This window comes from Canis aureus, chromosome 11 (genome assembly GCF_053574225.1).
Source record: "Canis aureus isolate CA01 chromosome 11, VMU_Caureus_v.1.0, whole genome shotgun sequence".
NCBI lineage: Eukaryota > Metazoa > Chordata > Mammalia > Carnivora > Canidae > Canis > Canis aureus.
The window spans coordinates 58,797,919-58,815,958 of NC_135621.1; the positions used below are offsets into that span (position 1 = coordinate 58,797,919).

General features: G+C 36.8%; 1 protein-coding gene across 4 annotated transcripts in view; it reads right to left on the reverse strand.

Annotated features, from left to right (window-relative positions):
* Positions 1-18,040, reverse strand: part of RTN4 (reticulon 4) — a 70,799-nt gene that overhangs the window by 1,263 nt on the left and 51,496 nt on the right. For all 4 annotated transcript variants that reach the window (XM_077915412.1, XM_077915413.1, XM_077915414.1 and 1 more), the window contains 5 exons: positions 15,119-15,326; positions 10,560-10,698; positions 1,370-1,439; positions 588-634; positions 342-400 (listed from right to left, as the gene is read on the reverse strand). In XM_077915412.1, coding sequence (XP_077771538.1) covers positions 342-400; positions 588-634; positions 1,370-1,439; positions 10,560-10,698; positions 15,119-15,326 — 523 coding nt within the window. The remainder of the gene's footprint in view (positions 1-341; positions 401-587; positions 635-1,369; positions 1,440-10,559; positions 10,699-15,118; positions 15,327-18,040) is intronic.

Here is an 18,040-nt window from a genome sequence, read left to right on the forward strand (position 1 = left end):
CGAATCCCACGTCAGGCTCCCGGTGCATGGAGCCTGCTTCTCCCTCTGCCCGTGTCTCTGCCTCTCTCTCTCTCTCTCTGTGACTATCATAAATAAAATAAAAAAATAAATAAATAAAAAAAATAAATAAAACCTTAAATACAACACCTAGCAAACACAGAAATCAATGATGCACATGAAGAGAAAGATCTTGCGGCAATTGTCGCACTTTTCAGGTATGATTAAGATTTGCTACTGATTAAGGTCTGTGAGGTGAATATCCCACACTTGGTTCTCTAAGCCCAGCACACCCTATCCTTAGTATGTATTTTTTTTTAAAGTTATGGATTTTAAATACTTACTTAGCCATAGCATCTTTAACACTCTTATTTGCAAGTCCTAGATAATGATCTATCTGTGCCTGAAAGAGAGGTATGAAAGGAGTTACTAGAAAATTAACATTGTTAAAGAATCTTATTAACTGTTACTATGTTTCAGCAAAGTAAAGCCTTAATAAAGGCTTTCAGAACCACATTTTTCATTTTTATCAGGCTTTGGAAACCAGCACTGATAGACTTGTATTCTGAAATCTACAGTTAAGAAATTACCTGATGCCGTTCATAAATAACAGGAACGCTGAAGAGTGAAATCAGAGCTGAAAAAAGGAAAGACACAACCTTTAAAAATAGACTGGTATGATTTAGGGAACAAACCCTGAAAAGCCATCAAACTAGTAAACTTCTCAGACAGCCAGGCAGTGTTCCTAATGAATGAATAAGCACTTGAGGTTCTCCTGGAGGCGCCTGCTGGTGGGGGGCCACGCGAGAGGAATGAAGGAGTGAACGAAGCAAAGAATGCTGCAGGAACCGTTCCTCCCTTAAAATCATGTCCCACAGACCTTATGAAATACAGGCATCCCGCATTGGTCTGATTGATGACTGCACCCTCAGGCAAGGCCAGCCCCCACTTGGTTTATCACTGTTAACTGGAGCATTCTTTAGGAACTTAACTACGCAAACGCTGGATTGACCACCCACTTACTGTGTGCCTTGGACAAGTCATTTAGCGACATTCTCAATCTCAATCATACAGTAAGAATCTTGACTTGCCTTATGACAATGACCTTATTTGCACTGACTACAGCTTTCCATTTGCAAAGCTGATTAAAAAAAAAGTAGCATCGGGATCCCTGGATGGCTCAGCGGTTAAGCATCTGCCTTCGGCCCAGGGCGTGGTCCTGGAGTCCCGGGATCAAGTCCCACATATACAATATCAGTATCAGCAATTTATTTAAAGAGCTCACAATGTCTCCACTAAAATGCTTCTAAGCTCCTGCACACAATCTTCTCATATTGTACAGTTTTTCCTTCAAATCGTTTTGTAGACTTACCCAAAATCAGTAGTGTCAGACCATTGAACAAGGCACCAACATAGGTAAATACCCACATCAACACTGCAAACTGTAAGAAGATAACATTAGCCTATTAAAAACAATTCACACAAAGTCGAAGCTTTCAAATAGAAGCATCCCATCTGAATGCCAACCTACCAGAGGCATAATCGTTGGAGAAGTGGCAAAGTAATACGGTATTTCACCTCTGAGTGAAATCGAAATCTCAGAATCCTAGTAATAATTAAAACAGATTTGATTCATTTTCTTTGGACTACACTACCAAGTAGCTTAATTGTTTTCTCTGAAATCAGAAAACATGCCAAAGGTATACGTTACCCCTTCAGCTTATTACAGCATGGGAAGCCTGAAAAAGTATGCGAATTTGTGATTAAACTTGAGTTTAAAGCACTAACAAGTACTTCAAGATCTGCATGAGCTGAATGATTCAGGCATTAACACCTCAGCTGAATAAGCAACAATGAGGCAGGGAATAGTTATGATCAGAGAGAAGGGGGTTCAGGTAACAAAAATACCACCTCCAGCATCGTATTAAGGATCAGAGGCATTGTCTGCACAGTGATACACGTTTTGGTAGTGAATCCTGGAAACGAGGATGCCTCAAACTTGTATACCTGTTAATAAATCTGACCATTAATATTCTTTTAGCCACTAACTTCTGTATTTAACAAACACCAATATAGTTCTCGCTATATTGCCAGGCACGGTTTTAAATGTCTTACAAATATTAACTCCTTTATTCCTCTTAACAACTGGGTGAGGCAGGTGCTGTTATTACCGTGGCAGATGCAGGCAGCTCAAGGACAGAGAGGTTTGCAACCCTGCCTGCGGTCAGCTTTCACTGTCCCCTCTAGGGGCGGAGAACTGCACTGAGCTAACTCAACTCTCCTACTTCACATGGTCTTAAAATCATGGTTTTATTTTTTATTTTTTAAAAATCATCAAAGCAGCTAGGGAAAGGCTGTTCTAAAAAGGGATTTCATTTTGTTAAGTCCTTTATTTGCTCTGCATACCTTATTTAAGAAAAGAAAGGCTGAACAAGAGGATTTCAGAATTTTCTTCCAGTTCTAAAATCTGGTTCACCTCTTACAGGACAGATTTGATGACATGCACAAAGCAGTTCTTAGAAGACTTAGAAACAAAGTCAGTCTGGATTTTATTATTCTTAATCAGTAATTCCTTTGCTTTCTATTACAAGGCTTCATGTGTCTGGCACCAGCTCTGCCCTAGTTAGTAGTTAACACAATAGGATGCCACCATCTACAGTGATCAGTCAGGTACGGACACCGTGTAAGTGAAAAGGAGAGGGGAGGGGAGTCAGTACCTCCGTCTCCTAAGGCAGGGATCGGCAAACCTTTGCTATCAAGACAGATGATAACCACGTTTGGTGTTACGGGCCACAAGGAGTCTCTCAGATATTCTTTGGATGTTATCTCTGAAATTTTTTTGAGTACTATCCTTTACAAAATTTAAAAGCCATTCTTAGCTCCCAGGCTATCCCCAAACAGGCCATGGGCCAGGCAGTAGTTTGCAGACCCTTGAACTAAAGCATATATTCCTCCATATATTCACTCGTTCAACAAAATCTGGTTATCTACTAAGAGCTGAGTACCAAGCCGTAATGAGGGTGTTCAAACTCTAAGAAGCACATTTTCGGCAGTTCGGGAACACGTTTTGGATTCCTCCCCCATCGGTTCTACACATAGCAACCTCTGATTACCCCTTCAACTGAATTTAACTAACGTTCAAGTGACCAGATGTCAAGCATTCCTAACTCCTGCCAGGTGAAAATCAAAAATTAAATGCTGCCCTGATCTCAGCAACTGCTGTGGTAGAAAGGTTTGAATCATGACTCCAGTCAGCAAGCCTTTTCCTTCTCACAGGAGAGTTTTACAGACTCCTATTGCAGAAGCCAATTATAACTTCTGCACTTAAGCAAGTTTGCTACAGAACATTTTCATGTTTTTTATCCATTGCCATCCACAAATCTAAAGAGAGAAGCATCAACCTTCCACGCTTTAGAAGAAACTGCTTTAGCAATGAGGATACCTGTGTCGAGACAGGATTCAGATACTCTAACACACAAGCTAAGAAGTCCTAATTTGGCCATTAAGTCACCCACAAGGTCGTACTCCAAATCCACAAGGAGAGACACTCAAGATTTCACACCTAGGCTATCTAAGGGACTCAAATGGCACTGGACTTGCCTCGTGGGGGACACTTCCTAAAAGCCACACTACCCAAAGGCAAAGAAAAGAACTGGGGGAAGATTAAATGTCTGTGGGACCTGGCAGGTGCACTAAATGAAAGAAGCAGCATGGCTAAGGACTGAGGCAAACAGACATCCATACTCGCCCTCTCACGGAGGCTCCACAGACTGTCAACCATGCAAGTATTCCAGGCCCATGTTACCATTAAAATTTCCCATTTTAAGAGAGAAACCAGAGATTCACATTTGTATGTGTTATCATAGAACTTTGAAATATTGCAACTAAGTCTGGAGAAAATTTAACATTTCAGGGGCCCAAAACAAAAATGCTAGGTAAGATTTTCCAGGTAAAACACAACAGAAGAGAAAGACACAGTAGTTAAGGACATGCATCTAGCAACTGCTCAATCACTGGAACTGTTATATAATAAAAGCAACATTTTTTTTTTTTTGCAAATATATTAGGTCAGTGAATCTCATCACAATGCCAGAAGTGCTATTATTATCCCTATAGAAGAGCAAACCAAGACAGAACAATTAAGCAAGATACTAGACCAGAGGTCCCTGTGATCTCAGGCTTATCTGACTCCAGAATCAATCTGCTCTGCTCTACTGTAAATTCACCTACAGAGCAACCATTATTAGTGGGAATTTGTCATGAATGTGCATGCTATCATAAAGGGCCAAAGAACAGGTCCATAAGCATTTTAAAGAAACAAAACAGGCCACTTGCATTTTGGACCTACAAATTCTATGCTAGTTCATGGCAACTATTCTGTGCCATGATAGCCAATGCATACATTAACCGGGAAATCAGATCATCTCCTTGGGCAGTAACGACAGGGGAGGAAAAAGGACTAAAGTACAATGAAGGTCTAATATAAAGTGAGCAAAGGCCATGATCTTGTTTACCTTTTGTCCCAGGGGAGGAGAGAATTAAACTAAACTGTATCAAAAACCTCATTCAAGAGCTCCCTAGAGCTCTTTACTAGATGATGTCTCAACAACTCAGAGGCAACATTTGTTAAGGAAAATGGAGGAAGGACAGTGCAACAGAATTTCAGATATTACTCTGGCAATTCTGACGTTTTCAAACTTTTTCTGCATTCTTAAACTGAAAGTTCTTCGACCTTTTATGACATCTTCAGCCTCATCCATTAGTATCACTTTGATTGCCTACATGTTTCCTAGCTCATTATGCTTCTGATTTTTCTGTGATCCGGAGAGAGCAGAAACTGTCAAAATGTGTATGTTAGATTTTAATGTTCTTTTGGGTCAGCTATTTCTGGAGTTCAGGCCTCTTTGAGCTCACTTTCAGATTTAAGATTGTATTCTGGAGCATTATGTGCAGGCAACTATAGCTAAAAATTTTCTTGCAATTTTAATATGTATTTTCACTGAAAATCACAGAACTACAGTCATACAGAATCTAGTCTTTATCACCCAAAAGCTGTATTACAGAAAAAAAAGAACCTTTGCCCAAATCATGTGGTCTTAATATCTCATAAATAAAATTACTAGATTTTTTTCTTCAAATTTGAGGTTTGAAAAGGCAGGATCCCTCTGATGAAACCTGGGAGCCTGGGGGAGCCTGGGTGGTTCAGCCCATTAAACATCTGTCTTCAGCTCAGGTCATGACCCTGGGGTCCTGGGACTGTGGCCCACATTGGGCTCCCTGCTCAGCGCGGAACCTGCTTCTCCCTCTCCCACTGCCCCTCCTACCTGTGTGAGCACTGGCTCTTGCTGGGTCTCTCTCAAATAAATTAAAAAACAAAACCAAGAAAACTTGGAGCCTTATTCAAGAAGCTGCAAAGCTGACCCCCGCAGGAACTGTCCTATGCCTCTTTTCCAGTGGGGGTGGTGGTGAGTGGGGGGTAGGAGTGGGAGAGGAAACCTACAGCCTGGAGTTTATAGCTTAATACCACTACTTTTAAAAACAGTAATTCTCCAAGCAGTATCCTCAGGAAAGTTCAATCACAATTTTAGGAGAAGGGACTCCCCTTCCTTCTCTTTCTTCCTTCACAGATACCAGTAAATTTTATAGCTCCTCAGGTGGTTCCAATGTGCAGCCAAGACTGAGAACCACTGTTTTAAAAGGAACCCTATCAAAGATCCCTTACGTGGAAGATCAATCACAGAAACAGAATTTTCTTACCCCTTAAAAGTAGGGGGTGTAAACTACTGTATACTAGTTTTCTGGTACTCATGGGTATTATTTAAAACAAGGTTAACAGATATCACTGGGTTACATAAAGTTATCCTGCCCCTTTCTGACTTCTCAGAGGCTAATAAAGTACCAGATTCTCCAAGAAAAGGCTTTCCTTTCCTTCATTCTCCTCCCCTGACCTGATGTCTGGCACTCAGTGGAACAAACCCACTCTAAGAAATATAACCTTTAAAACAAATCCTGAGGATTGGACAAAACATTTGGCTGCAGTGAAATTTTATACTAATATTTGAAATAAGTTCTACTGAATGGAATTAGAAATATTTTGTTAGTGATTTTGCCCATAATATTTGACTAAAATTAATCCTTTGGGAAATAAATGCATTGTTGCTCCATCTGTGGATACTTGAAATCTTTTCTAGGGCTTAGAAGCTTGTAGTTAATGGCAAAGGAGCAAAACAAACGGAACCTTTTTTTTTTTTTAAGGTTTTATTTCAGAGAGAGTGAGCGAGGGGCAGAGGGAGAAGGAGACTCCTCACCAAGCAAGGAGCCCCACAGGAGGCTCAATCCCAGGACCTCAGGATCATGACCTGAGTCAAAGGCAGATGCTTAACTGACTGAGCCACCCAGGCACCGCACAAATGGAACTCTTACAGATTAATTTAAAAGGAGAAGTCTGTGAAACAGGTCTTATTTGTCCACCTCAACTGAAAGGTTGTCATCTGGACAATACTTAGGCCAGGCACAGTGATAACTACCATGTCATATCAAGTCTTTTTCAGCAGGCAGGAGGCTTGATGCCTCATGAACTTTGGAGTTTGGTTATTATCATTATTTTTAATCACACTTGATTATGTGTGTGTTTTTTTTAAATCATTGTCAAAAAAAGTCATGAGCAAGAAGAGAAAGTTTTACATACTAAGAATAGTGGCTTTATAATTTTCACTTTCTGAAGAAGAAAAGTTTCAAATAGAAGTAGTGGTAATTGTGACCTAGAATTTAGAAATGTAGATTATATAAATGTGAGGGCATCAAATTTATGAAGACAGTGAGTTACAGAGAATCCTCTTTCAAATTTTTGTTTAAAAGCTATTATTTAAAGTACGCCACAGAGCTTGATACCATGTATATTTTCGACATTATAAACTTATGAGACTCCACTGCATTTTCTCAAATTTAGAGTGATGTTCATTTTCCTAATGATGAATCATACAAAATCAAAGTAGTTCCAGTTAGAAGCTGGTTCCTTAAGTTTTTAAAGATCCAGTGTTATTTCACAAGTTTGTCTGGAAACTGCAGAGACAATGGCTATTTATTAGCAAACATTCAAAAGACTGAGACTCCAAATTTTAGGAAATAAATCAGTCTAATAGGGCAAACTGATTTCTTCTTTACCCTGAAAAAAACAACAACAAAAAAAAAAGAATGAGAACTGAAAAAACCTTTTTTTTTTTTTTTTTTTTTTTTGCTTGCTTTAGGGAGAATATCACTCTACTGGCTGCTGTGGCTTAAAGGCAAAAAGTAATAAAATCAGAAGGAAATAATTTTCTTTTTAAAAGAAAACACTCTATAAAAAACTAGGGGAATAAGAGTGGTAAATGCTTAAGGAACTATCTATAGAGAGAGAATACGAAGTCATTTTTATAGAGTCAAGAGTGTTAAGGTTTTTGTCAGCTTTTTTCAATAAGAGACATTTTAAGCAAGTACCTTGTGTTTCTATAATACCCTTATTCAGTAGAAGTAAACAGAATCTGTACTACTCAGACACAATGACATAAAGATTTAACTTTAATAAAAAGGGGTCAATTTTTATTTAAATTTTTAATTTTAAGGGGGGTCAAAAGGTAAAAAAAAGTTTATTGACTTTGGAGGTACCCCCTAGGTACCCCAGGACAGGAAACAAAAAGAAAGAAAAAAGAAAAGGTTTAACTAAAGTCTCCCAAGTAATACAACCACCAGGTTTAACAAGGAAGACCCTCTGTGTATATCATCAGAATGTACAACTGAATTACCAAGTGCTTCATACCATAACCTTTGCATAGGGCAAGACATACCCAGCCTTATTCTTTTGCTTCAACAGATTTTGAGACCTAATGCAAAGGTCATTCTATGTGTTAGTATGCTGAAGCACCTGTTACTTATTTGGAGCCCTGAATGAATTACCATGTGGAGAAGTCACCGAGCAGCTTTCCTTCAGCTCTGGGTTTGCCAAAAAACACTACTCAAGAAAACCAAATAAGTTTTCTTTTTCTCTTTTCAAAAGTACTGCTGATTCATAAGAAGAAAAAGTATTAGAATATAATTCTAGTGCAACTCTTTTTTCCCCAATATTAAGAAAAAACATTTTTAAAGAAGAAAACTTCATAAAAATAGTATTTCAGGAAGTAAATCTGCCATGTTATGTGCCACTTTGTTACTCAAAAGTCACATACATAAAAGTCACTCAAAGCAAAAATTTATCAAGTTCAGTTTCTCTCATTTATGCTAGTTTCATCATGAATAATATACCTGCTTTAAAAAAAACATCTAGGGATCCCTGGGTGGCGCAGCGGTTTGGCGCCTGCTTTTGGCCCAGGGCGCGATCCCGGAGACCCGAGATCGAATCCCACGTCGGGCTTCCGGTGCATGGAGCCTGCTTCTCCCTCTGCCTGTGTCTCTGTCCCTCTCTCTCTCTCTCTCTCTCTCTGTGACTATCATAAATAAATAAAAAAAAAAAATTAAAAAAAAAAAAACATCTACGGTAATGTTCAAAAGAAATTAAAAACTGAGATTTAACAGCAAAATGAAATTCTTCATCTTAGAGAACCAATTTATTCATAAAATTTCCTCATCCTTTTTCCAAGTATCTGTGCAAAATATTTAAAAGGTGTTTAGAAACCTAACATTTCCATGCTCCGCTAGCCTTTGCCAAGTATTTCAACACAGAACTGTGTACACACAGGACTGTATAGAGGATAATAAAATCTGAAAGAACAAAGGAGTTTTCTTTTTACTAAAGACATGTGGAGACTTTAAACTAAAACCTGTTAAGTAAATCTGGAACATAATAAATATTCCCAGATCAATTTTTTTTTTTTGTTTTTAAGCAGATTTAGAACGCCTCTTCTCTCAATATTATAGACATACTGAGCTGCCTTCATGACTACACTGTGCAAAATGAAGGATGATTTTTTGTTTCTATCTGCTGCAACTTTTATTAAGTCTATCAAAACAAGGACTCGCTCCTCTATCAAGCTTCATGATGCTTTTGTTTGAAGTCACCCCCAGCCCAGCAGTTTAATCACTAAATTCAGAGATGGACCTTTGTTGTTTGAAGCTCTATTTATACTGCTTCTTCTCAACCAATACCCAGCCACAAACACTTCACCTTAAACTGTACTAATACCTTCTCGATTTTTCACACGGTCTACCCCAGCTATCAAGCTATGATACAGCAAATACGACCTCAATGAATAGGAACCGGTTCTTCTAGCGCCCCTATGTAGGACGTTCTATTTCACTTACTCCGAAGTATTTTTGTTCCCTTTGAAACTAATTAATCAAACATCCCAAATAACATAGCTATCTTTTATTTACAGACATCAGATAATTTCAAAGCACTACTACAGAATGGCACTAAATGCAAGCACTCTGTACAAAGATATTAAGTAACAAAAAGAAACTAAATTATTTTCCATTGATGTTATTTGTAAGTAACTGAGAGTCCAGGTTGTAAGCTGAGAGAAGGACATAGTTGAAAATAATTATCTACTGGCTTATTAAAGTTGTTTGTTAAAAGCATTGAGCATTTAAACCTATTCTGATCAGTTCAGAAATTGCTTCACTGAGTCTAAGGCCCTGTCATCGTATCGCTAGGACATCCCTAGTTTGCACGATAAGTTGCAAACTAGTACATATCTCTCATGAAAGAAAAATCATTACGTACTACCATAGTATGTTTCTACCTAGGCTTAGACTGAAATGAATCTGTCTTAAGCAGAGTCACAGGCAATAATACACAAAACACAAATGGTAAGTTCTATGTAAAGAACTAAAGTCCCAGTGTTTGCAGCTCATGTTTTAAGTTGTTTTGGGGCTTGCTTTGAGTTAGTGAGCTTCGGGAAAGTTTATTTGCAAGGTGAGACCCTAACAGCTTGCTATAGCAAGATCCAAAAACTAAAGACTTCCAACAATTACCAACTGAAGATTAGTTGTATTTCCAAGTATTAAAGCATTTCCAGAATAAACATTCCAAAGAAGAGTCCAAGATATGAAATAGCTTATGTGTGTATATAAATGAAACATAAGCTAAGAAATTAAGTACCAGACTCTAAAATAAAGGCAAACAGATTAAATCCCATCTGGTATCAACTCTATTAGATAATCTTTATTCCTACAGTGAAAATTTCCTTTAGTTTTCTCACCATTTTTTTATTGCATTTTCTTCATTTAGTTTTTTATATTAATTCCAGTATAGATAACATACAGTGTTATATCAGTTTCAGGGGTACCATGCAGTTTCAACAATTCTATACATTTACTCAGTGCTCATTATGATAAATGTATAATCTTCTCACTTCTAATCTTTCTGGTCTCCAAAAGTATGAATTTGTAACTCATTTTCCTTTAAAAGGAACAGTACTTTCCTCCATCTTAAATATTTGACAGGATTCTGATTTTTGACACATAGATTTATAGTAACATGATTTCACTACATCTCTGTCATTTACTTTAAAAGAAAAGCAGAATTTTATACTCTACTCTTTTGATATTAAATTCTGGGTATGTCAGAAACGGAAGGCAAATAAACTTACCTTCAGAGAATCAACTAAATCATCAACTAAAAAGAGGCGTCTCAATTCCTTTATCGTGCAGTTCACATGACCAAGAGCAGAATTACTGTATTTCTGAACCAACTCCTCAGATATAGCGACTTCAGATTCCAAATATGCCCTGAAAAACAAAACACGTCCTAACTGTCACTGATCAGAGTATTTGTCCTGGATGTCTATCAATCAGCAGTAATGTAATTGTAAAAGAAGACATTAGTTAAAATATTTTACCATAAAACCTGGATTCCAAATTAAGCACAATGTGAAAATTCACCAATCGATGCATATTTCACGGACATGCACACGGGCAGCTGATGAGCACAGAAAAAGATCATTTCCTTTCAAGTCAGACTGCTCTGGACTTGATTCTTATACTCTGCCACTTACTTGTCTATGTAACTTTGCAGTTATTAATTATCATGAGGATTCAGTGAGTACAGTGCTTAATGCAAGCAGGCATAAAGAAGCATTCAATAAATGGTAGCTGTTATGAGGGATTTGGGTTTTTTCTCTTTAAGCCGACATTATGCGGTCTCATTGGGTTTTCCTAACAAAGATCCTATTCATTCCCAAATACTACAGTCTCTCAGCATAACTTTTAGAGGAAACTGCCCAATAGGTCAAGGTCCAGATTGTGAAATGGCTACCACAAGTGTGGTGTTAATGCTAGTAAAACATAATAGTTACTGTCCACGTAGATACCCCATTCTATACTAAGATACCTGGAATCGTTCTATTTAGGAAGACAAACTGTAATGAAGAAGAAGAATCTTCGGCAGGAATGCAAGGAACTGTTTTATTAGTTATTATTTCAAAGAAGTCATTTTATCTTGGTAGAGTAGTACCAATTCAGAAATGCTAAGCATTGTCTTCTATCGTTGGAAGCAGCTCCTTATAACCCAGTCTCTCTTCATCACTCCCCGAAGCTGGTGGACACTAGTTACTCATCCTGGAAAGAACAGTCATCTGATAATTCCCTGTCCCATGGTTTACTCCTATAATATGTCCCAAATATGTCTCTTCATTTTTACTCACTATGTTATCTCTCTAGTTTAAGTGTTCATTATTTAAAAACTGGAATATTCTGTATCCAAATGAATCGCTCATCTGTTTACATACTAATCCATTCCTTTAGTCAATGCCAGGTGAGTTTTATTTTAGCTCTCTTAGGTAGTGCTACTTAGACTGAACTCAGGTAGGAGTTAGAAGACCTGCTACTATCTAGCCATGTAACCTTGCAAAGTCATTTGACTTCTCAGGGTCATGGTTCCCACTCTATAAAATTAGAGAAACAGACCTTCTTAAATATCCAGGCTCAAACCTTCTGTGATTCTATGATTCCAACTTTTCAACCAGAACCCTCTTCAATCTTTTCAACCTAATTTTTTACTACTCACTATGTTGCAGCCAAATATGAGCCATTAATTATTTTTTAATCCTACTACCTTTGTTCATCATACTGTTTTCCTAATCCACAATGCTCTCCTCTTACCTCTAGTAATAGCATATCCAGTCAGTTAGTCCATCTCAAATCCCACCCATCTATGAGGCCTCTTTGGCTCTTTCCCTAAGATCTTATTATGCAATTCTAACAATGCTTTCTTTTGTGGTATTATTATAGCATTAGCCATATCCAGCCCTGACATACAGACATGTGTACACTTGTATATTTTTCCTACTAAAGTATAAACTGTTTAAGACCAAGAAAATATATTTACAATGATGGCATAGCACTCAGACAACTTATTGATTACCAGCAGGTATCCAGTTGTTATTATCAAGTTAAAAATGATCGAATATTCATATCTACCCTTAAATCAGCAATAATTTATTTGTGCAGCTTTGAGAGACACAGAACAGAAGCTGATATAACTTTGAGTTCGTATTCTGCTTCTTTGTACCACAGTTTTTGTTCTTGCAGAAGACAAGATGCCTGGCCAGCAGGCACAGAGTGGCACTCTCCATCAGTGAAATCCCATGGATATTTACATTCATTCAACTAGCATGTATGTAATATTAATGCAATGCCAGCACTGACATCACTCTTTTCCAGAGACCAAAGGTATTAGATATAGACAGGATGGTACCACCTTTAGAAATGTGACTGGGAGAACTTGGAAAAACTGTCCAACAGGATTAGTCTGGCATGTTGGCTGAATTTATAATGACTCTAAAAAAATCCTCTGAAGAATAAAGTGTTTCTAAAAAAATAGGGAATAAGACAGCCACCAGATTTTTCCCAAAAGTCTTCTTTAAAATCAAACGATGTCTCAGATTGATATTGTAGATAATTTAGAAGTTTTGGCTTGACAATATTTTTATATTATTTCAATATATCTAATTAAAAATCATATTCCTGTATGATTTTTGGCATGATATGGCTACCATTTTGAAGCTGCAATTTCAAGTTACTGAACTTCAAATGTTTCCCTCTCTGTGGAAAAGAAGAATACCATCTGTCTCATTAAGTTGTTATGAAAATTAAGTCTGTGCATAAAAGGCCAGGGACATATGAGCCACTCATAAATGTTGGTCTCTCTCCCAAACTTTTTTTTCTCTCCCAAACTTTTATAGCATTGTTACTTCATCAATATGAAGAGAGCTAAATAACCAATCTTTACAATAAGCAAAATAATATAGATTACAAAGTTTGAAAATTGGTTTACATTTACCCCTTAATATCAACTATATATGTTCTAGGTAGTTATATACTCATTCATGCCCACAGATACCTGCCTTACCAAAATAGTTTTAAAATATTCAAAATCTATTTGAGAAAAAAAATGATGTCTAAATACAAAACAATTAGAGATCATTTCAAAGCCAATAGGAAACGAATTCTCAGCTCATTTGGAGCCAGTATTAGGGAAGCCTTCAAAAAGTTACATCTTGAAATCAAACACAGAACCCAATAAAAAGTAAAATAGTTTGGGCAGCCCCGGTGGCGCAGCAGTTTAGCGCCGCCTGCAGCCCGGGGAGTGATCCTGGAGACCCGGGATCGAGTCCCACATCGGGCTTCCTGCATGGAGCCTGCTTCTCCCTCTGCCTGTGTCTCTGCCTCTCTCTCGCTCTCTCTGAATGAATAAATAAATCTTAAAAAAAAAAAATGTATAATAGTTTAGGTCATCTGAGAAGCTAAAAAGGCAGCATGAATGGGCATAACATCCTAGAAGAGGCAAATGAGAGACAAGATAAAGATATTTGGACTTGATCCTGTAGTGAACAGAAAGCCCGTTTGCCTAAAAATATAAAAGTATCTGAAGAAAATCTGACAACAGCTATAAAAGCTGAAACCTAGGTAACCAGAACCCAATTTGGTAACAAGTGAAGCCCATCCAGAGTAGACAAACTTCTTCTGTAAAGGCCTAGGAAAGAGCACTTAGGCTTTGAAGTCCACATGGCTTCTGGCACAATTGCTGCTATTATAGCATGATGAAAACAGCTAAATGATTGAGTATGCCTATGTTCAAATAAAACTTTATTTACAAAAGCAGGATTTGGTCCCTGGCTATAGTTTATGGACTTGTGTTCTACACTGAGGAAGCAGGAGAAAACAACACAACTTAGTTCTTTATTCGAGATGGAAACAGATAACATCAAAATTGGGAGCCTGAAATGAGGATAGCAGTGATATTACTGATAGAAATTGACAAGTTTGAGGGAAAAAACATTCATTTACAGACATGATCAGTTAGTGGCTGTTAAGGGCAGAGTGGGAAATGACTACCGATGGGTAGAAAATGTCTTTTTGGTGTGTTGAGAGTGTCTGGAACTAGATGGTAATGGTTGTACAATTCTAGGAACATATTAAAACCACTGAATTTTATAAATACATGAATTATATCCTAATTTTTTAAGACTGGGGAAAAAGACATGCTGAGTCTGAAGTCAGAGCAGAAGATCCAAACTGAGGTATGTCCTAATTGGTAATGGCCAATTAGGTATGTGATGCAAGAGTGTACTTATAAAAATAATGGCAGAAGATGATCATTTCAAGACAAGAAACGGCCACACAGACACACACCAAAGGACAACAGGACAATACAAAAGTATGCTTTACGGAATAAGAAAAGAAAACCAGACAGAAATAGAAGGGCAAGAGAACACACAGGCACAATAAGATAGCATTATAGAAAAACACGCACATACTAGTGGTAAGAAAGGTATTTCAAAGATCAGATAGCATAAAAAAACAATAAAGAAAACAGAACTTTCACCAATCCTAATCATGTTAAAAAGATATAGCTTCTATTAAAGCAAAATTAGATAATCAATACCTAGTTCTAATAAATATTACTAACACATAGAATTAGGCTAATGACATATAAACTCAGTTTTTTCCATCATGAGCCCATGAAATAAATTACCTTTAACCCTTAAAAATCTCAAAAGCAGATGCTTTAGGTATAGTTTTTTAAGCAAACATCTGCAATGATCTTTGAGCAGTAAAAAATGCATGCCTGTAACTCTACAGAATGAGTCTTAATATTAATCCTGTTTATAGTGTTGCCAATGTGTGCCTTGTTTTTCAGACATCTCACCTGAATGGGTGGCCTTCATCTGATTTCTGGATAGCTTGGATCACACCCTTATATATCCTAAAGCTGATAGTCACAGAGAGCAGGGCCAAGACAATGTAGGCCGTTACACTCACAATGCTGAATACTGTCAATGAAAGCAGCAGGAATAAGCTGGCACCAAACACTACTCCAGTCTTCTTAATGTCTCTCCAGTAGAGGAGGTCAACAACTAAAAATTAAAAAAGAAGAAATCTGAAATTAGAACATTATTTTATCTACATCTCGACTTCACACATTTCTATTTGTTCCACCTACAGAAATTAAAAGGTCTCTATAGTAAAACGAAAACTTAAAGTACTAAAGAATTAACTTTGTAAGCTACATTTTAAACCTCTTCTAATTTGTAAATTAAAATCATACTTGCATCTGTTTACCATAAATTTTTCTCATGCAAATATGTTTCCTTCATGTCCAAATCACTCTGGCTATGCAAGACTGTTCAATATTGCAAGCCCCGTATAGCAGACTTCTAATCCAAAACAAGTTTTCTGAAAAAATCATCTTGAGGGTTTTCAACTTCATTCACTGCATGATATAAATACAAATAACAGAAAAAAAATCCTAACTCACTAATGTAAAAATGTATTTATTTGCAAAAAAATCACTAATTCAAAAAATGTTAAGAAACAAAACTATGAAAAACTACACATAAGAGTTCTACAGCTTTGCTTTTAAGAGAGCTCTCTTTGAGAAACATGATGAAATTGTTTCCTACCCTGGCTATCATTAAAACAAAAATTTCCTACAAAGTCCAAAGACAAAGGGTAACAGCCTTTAGATTACCTGAAAAGCTACTTCTCTTTGAGAGTAAATACAGTGCCTAAAAATGTAGGTGTCCAAGAAAAAAAGAAAAACTAAATGTGTTACACTGTTATATAATGTTTATTAATAGAAAGGAGTCAGACAAAGCCAAACTTAGTAAGTTTGCTCTTGGCTTATGGTCAGAGCCATTGTGGGGATCAAATAACCATAGGCCTGCTGCGGTCTTAAGGTTGGGTTATGTACAACACACAAAGAATTCTGCAGTGTGCCAAAGGGTTCTTCTTGAATGCACAGGCTAAACATAATTCGTCTCTCTCTAGATTGTGAACCCGGGGAGGGAAAGGCTAATATTCTTATAGTAACATAAGTATGGGTATATTCTTCAGTACAATCTGAAGTACCTGTTAAGTTTTAAGATCAAGAAGGTAACAGAAAAATCACATTTCTAGGGGCTGCTTTGGTCTTGAGGTTCTCTAACGTATGTAACTTTCCTTTAGTTTTGTTCTATTCAATTAGCTTCCACTATTGTAAAAATAATATAGCAGCACAACTGAGAAATCACCAGAACTTGAAGTAGTGTATCTATGCTATTAAAATATCATGAATAATGTCATATTGAATAAAGAGAGAGCAAGCAGTGCTAATAGTTTTGTGACATTCAGCAAACCTTTATTGAGCTGACTCTATTCAAGAAACTCAACCCAGTAGAATGAATTAAGAATCTGAAAATGAGGATGTGGGATTTTCTTTAAGGCCCTGTCCAACTCTAAAACACTCCAATTCTAGTAAGACAATAAGACACATAAAAATAATGACAAAAACAAAAAATAACTGTTGCACCACCATGAGAATTCAGAAAAGAAAAAAACCTGGAGAAAACTTTTCAAGACTGTGAAAAAAGTTGAGGTGGGTCCTAAAGAATGGGTAGTCCTGAAAACATAAAGATGCAGGCTTCATTGTAAGTCTCTGCTGCAAACGGTTCTCATAATTAATGTATTTTTGTTTTTGTTTTTTTTAAGGGGTACAATGAGAGGGTGGGGGAAACAATGATAAAGACTGCCCTTGGTAACATGATTCTTTCCTGTGAGGCTTCCCTGTGCCTCAAACAAAGCACTTAGATTCTGGTGTTGGATCACCTACACTCAACAACTGGCTTCATAATTTATTAGCTATGTGACCTCAGCAAGTCACTACATCTCTCTGTACCTCTGTTTCTGTATCTACAGAATGTGTATGCAAATAGGAATGATTCTATTCAGATATTGTGAGGATTAAGTAAAAAAATGAATTAACAAAAGTTTTCATTAGTAAGACAATGAATATAATGCACTTAATATAGTACAGGGCATATAATAAATTCTTAAAAATGTCAGGATTGTTATTTGTTGTTATTATGAACAACATCACAGTCACTATCACATTATTCTCACAGAGGTATTAAACATAAAGAAAAGAAAATTTCAGCCAAGTTAATAAATTATATTGCTGTTATAAACATACTTTATAAGCCACATGGAAAAGGATTTTCAAACTCATTTAAGATTTCACTAATACAGAACAGAAAGTTGATAACCCAGAATAATCAGCAAGTACACTCAAATTTTTAAATGAACAAATGCGCCTTTAAAAAAGTATGGTTCTCAAAGTGCTCCAAAACATTTATTAACCTTCAAAATCATTACTGGTTTTAAGTTAAAATAAATGCAGATACCTTCACTATTCCTTACCATCATTAAAAACTATTCAATAAGACCTGATTATAAAAGAAATGACTTCCAACTTGAGATGTACGACATAAATGACTAACCTAATTACCTAACGTAAGAGCTAGGTAACTGACTGACAGTTTCAATGATGAACTAAAAATTATTTATAATTGGCCTATGATTTCTAATACATATGGCAGAAGAAATTACCAGTAGCTGGGGTTCAAAAGACCCACAACCTAGTACTGGCTCTGCAACTGTACAACTCTGGATGAGACTCCCAATTTCTCAGTTAACCTCAGTTTTATCATCAGTAAACAGGGAATCAGAGAGATTTTTCTTTTCCCTTCAGAACTAACACACGGTTAGTACAACGATACACAATCAGTCCTGCATTCAAATTCCCAATCAGTGG